Source organism: Triticum aestivum, unplaced genomic scaffold (genome assembly GCF_018294505.1).
Source record: "Triticum aestivum cultivar Chinese Spring unplaced genomic scaffold, IWGSC CS RefSeq v2.1 scaffold229594, whole genome shotgun sequence".
NCBI classification, from domain to species: domain Eukaryota; kingdom Viridiplantae; phylum Streptophyta; class Magnoliopsida; order Poales; family Poaceae; genus Triticum; species Triticum aestivum.
Genome location: NW_025236019.1, coordinates 1 through 3052, shown reverse-complemented (window position 1 = coordinate 3052; position 3052 = coordinate 1). Strand labels below are relative to the sequence as shown.

The window sequence follows — 3052 nt, the reverse complement described above, 5'->3', positions numbered from 1 at the left end:
GGCCAACGGTTGAAGCTGACATCTAGCTAGTACTCTTGTCATAAATGTTATAGCAACTCTTTCGTTGTTGACTATCACAGAAATCTAGCGTTGTAAGGAACTAATGGATGTTCTGATAACAAAAACAATGTTATAACAAATCCACATTCCCAGGCTAATACAGGTACGCAAGCTTGAATTACAGGAATCATACAATAGACAATATGACTCGTGCTGAATTCTTCATACAAAGGAAAAGTACGCAAACAAGTTGCAACCATTTGCATCCGAAAAATACAGACCATCTTTTACAAACACAAAGCTGATACAGAACATGCATGTCATTAATACCCTCTTCAGTAATCAACTTCATCAAATGTACTAGATTGCAACAACCAAATCCATACATATGGCTAGATTAACGGAATTTCTGAGTGCACTGCAAGAACGTGTCTAAAATTAACAATGTAATGCTCATAGAAACTTGATGAAATTCCTCTGTCCCAAATAAAAATGCCTAATAAAGTAATAATGTCCTTTTGAAAAAATAAAGTAATAATGTCATAGCACAGCAGTAAGCACGCACATATGGATCTGAGTGACACAACAGACAGTGACTAGCACCACCATAGAAGAAGTAATGCAGCGGCAACAGCGCAGAGCATCCGGGGATGGAGCCGCCCTCCGGCTTGCACGTGGGACCCGGATAGGAACCCATAGTGGTGCCCGGCCGGCGGGCTGTGGTGGTACATCCCAGGCGGCGGCATCTTCGGGCAGTTGCAAGCCGTGGGCTGCGGCATCTGCTGGCAGTTGCACGGAGCCATCGGCGGCGCCGGCGGCGGGCCGGTGGGAGGAGATGCTGCCGACGGCGGCGGAGGAGAGTAGTAGTAGAACTGCTTCACCAGTGGAGGCGGCTGCGCAGCGGCCCCGTCGTCGGCGGCAGCCGGCCGCGGCAACGGCAACGGCGAGGCCAGGAGGAGCAGGAGGAGGAGGAGTTGCCGCTGGGGTGCCATGAGAGATGAGGGCGAGACGAGATGCGTAGCTAGGCAGATGGTGGAACTAGCTCGAGCCCGCGTGGTGAGGTGTGGTATACAGCCGTACTCCCTGGGAACACTGCTCCGGCGGTGAGATGTGGCACTGAAAAGCGTGTCGCACGGTTGGAATTACGAGGTTATTAGACGGAGGGCGCCGCTCAGCTTCAAACTAAATATATAAAGCCGATCAGAGTTGAAGCATAACAAGCCTTATGGAGATCCACGAGAAAGGAAATAAGATAACACGGAACAGATACTCCCTCTGTCCAATAATAATAATATAAGATGTTTTTGGCACTAATGTAGTGTCAAAGGGATTGAAGGAGTACAAGACACTGATCGGCCAGCTTAACAAGATAGCAAACAGAGTGGACCAGGCACGATCTATGCAGACGAACGGGGTAAACGACTAAGGTCGATAGGAAAAATATCAAGTGGTATTATCCTTCACATGCTATCATACTCCAGCTTTTAAAAAATGAGATTTAGATATTTTAAAAAAATTGAAAAAATTTGTGGATGTTCACAAGACATATATCTATTACTCCTAAAAAGATCATACCAAAATTCAAAATGCACACTGAGAAACAAGAAAAAACAAATCTAGAATGAATAGTGTCAAAAGAAGACAAAATATGAATAGTGTCACAAATGATACTATTCACATATGAATTTGTCTTTTTTGTTTCTCAATGCACATTTCGAATTTTGATCTGAATTTTTTAGCGGCTATAAACATATGTCTTCAGAGAGAGTAATCCTATGTTTTCTAAATTTTGTCTTCAGAATTTTTTGAAACATGTAAATATGATTATCAAAATTTAGATCATGGAAGCATTTAAAAGGGTGGTATCACCTGATATCTACCCAAGGTTGACATCTGCAACTCTGTTGATAGCATGAATCATCATAAGCTTGGCCAACACCATCTCCGCAAATTCTCTGTCATTCCTCTCCCCGAGAGGTAACATCGCTTAAATAAAATAGTACTCCATCCGTTTCAAAATAATTAAAGTTTTAATATTTTTGTGCGTTCAATTTTTAAAAATTTAACGAAATTCAGCCGATCATAATCCTATGTTCAAATTATTTTGTAACAGAGAGAGTAGTTTTAAAGATATATAATGACTGTTAGAAATAAAAACTTCGAGAGAACATCGTTTTGGTGACCGAGTTCATTGCAGCTCAATTTTTAAAAAAATTCAAAATTCAAACTTTCCGATTTATAAAAATCTGAAAAAATGTGAAAGTAAAAAAGGATGTTATTTGTATGTGTATAAATTTTTAGGATGAAATACCTTGAAATGCGATCTGTATAAAAAAAAGTTCATGGCCTAGGAGGATGAATAGTATCATATGTTCAAAAGCCCTAGATTTTTTTTGCATGACCCTCATTTCAACGTATTTTGCCCTGACAATTTACACACATGTGTGTTATGCCTTCATGTGTTTGTATTTTTTTCAGAATTTTTTGACACATAAAAATTTGAATTTGGAGGCCTCCATGGAGGCCAAGCTCCAAAAGCAATTTTCGCAACTTCGATAGTTAACTTATGTTGGCAACTTTAAAGAGCCCAAGTTCTAAAGAGCACAAGTTAATGGTGAAGACCCGCCAAACAACTCAGCGAGGTTGATCCGTACAACCCCTGTAACAGGACCACATCGTCGTGCAATCGCTTCGCCCCTGTCGTTTGTCCAGGTTGATCGTCGAGGAAAGTCTATCTTTGAGGAGCTACTAAAGCTAAACCCTAATTTTGTAGGGGATCGCAACGTCTTTGACATATCGAACTGGCGAACCCCTAACCATTTACATGGTAGCTAAAGCCTTGATAGATATTGGATCTAGTCTGTTTGTTGCGTAAGGGCATTGTGGTGGTATTGCGTGATAAGATAGTTTCACCTTTTGTCCAATGATTAGGATCATCTTTGACGGCAAGTGACAATACTCTATGCGGCCCTCGTTACGCCGCTTGGATTGGGGTTTTGTCGGTGAATCTAAGGTGGATAGCGCACGTGTGACGTACGTGTTGCTACCTATC

The 3052-nt window shown here is 41.6% G+C and overlaps 1 protein-coding gene across 1 annotated transcript; it reads right to left on the bottom strand.

The window, feature by feature from the left end:
• Positions 1 to 305: 305 nt before the first annotated feature.
• On the bottom strand, positions 306 to 1141 carry LOC123176368 (extensin). Its single transcript, XM_044590605.1, has one exon. The coding sequence runs from the start codon at positions 990 to 992 to the stop codon at positions 597 to 599; it is 396 nt and encodes a 131-aa protein (XP_044446540.1). The 5' UTR covers positions 993 to 1141; the 3' UTR covers positions 306 to 596.
• Between the last annotated feature and the right edge of the window lie 1911 nt (positions 1142 to 3052).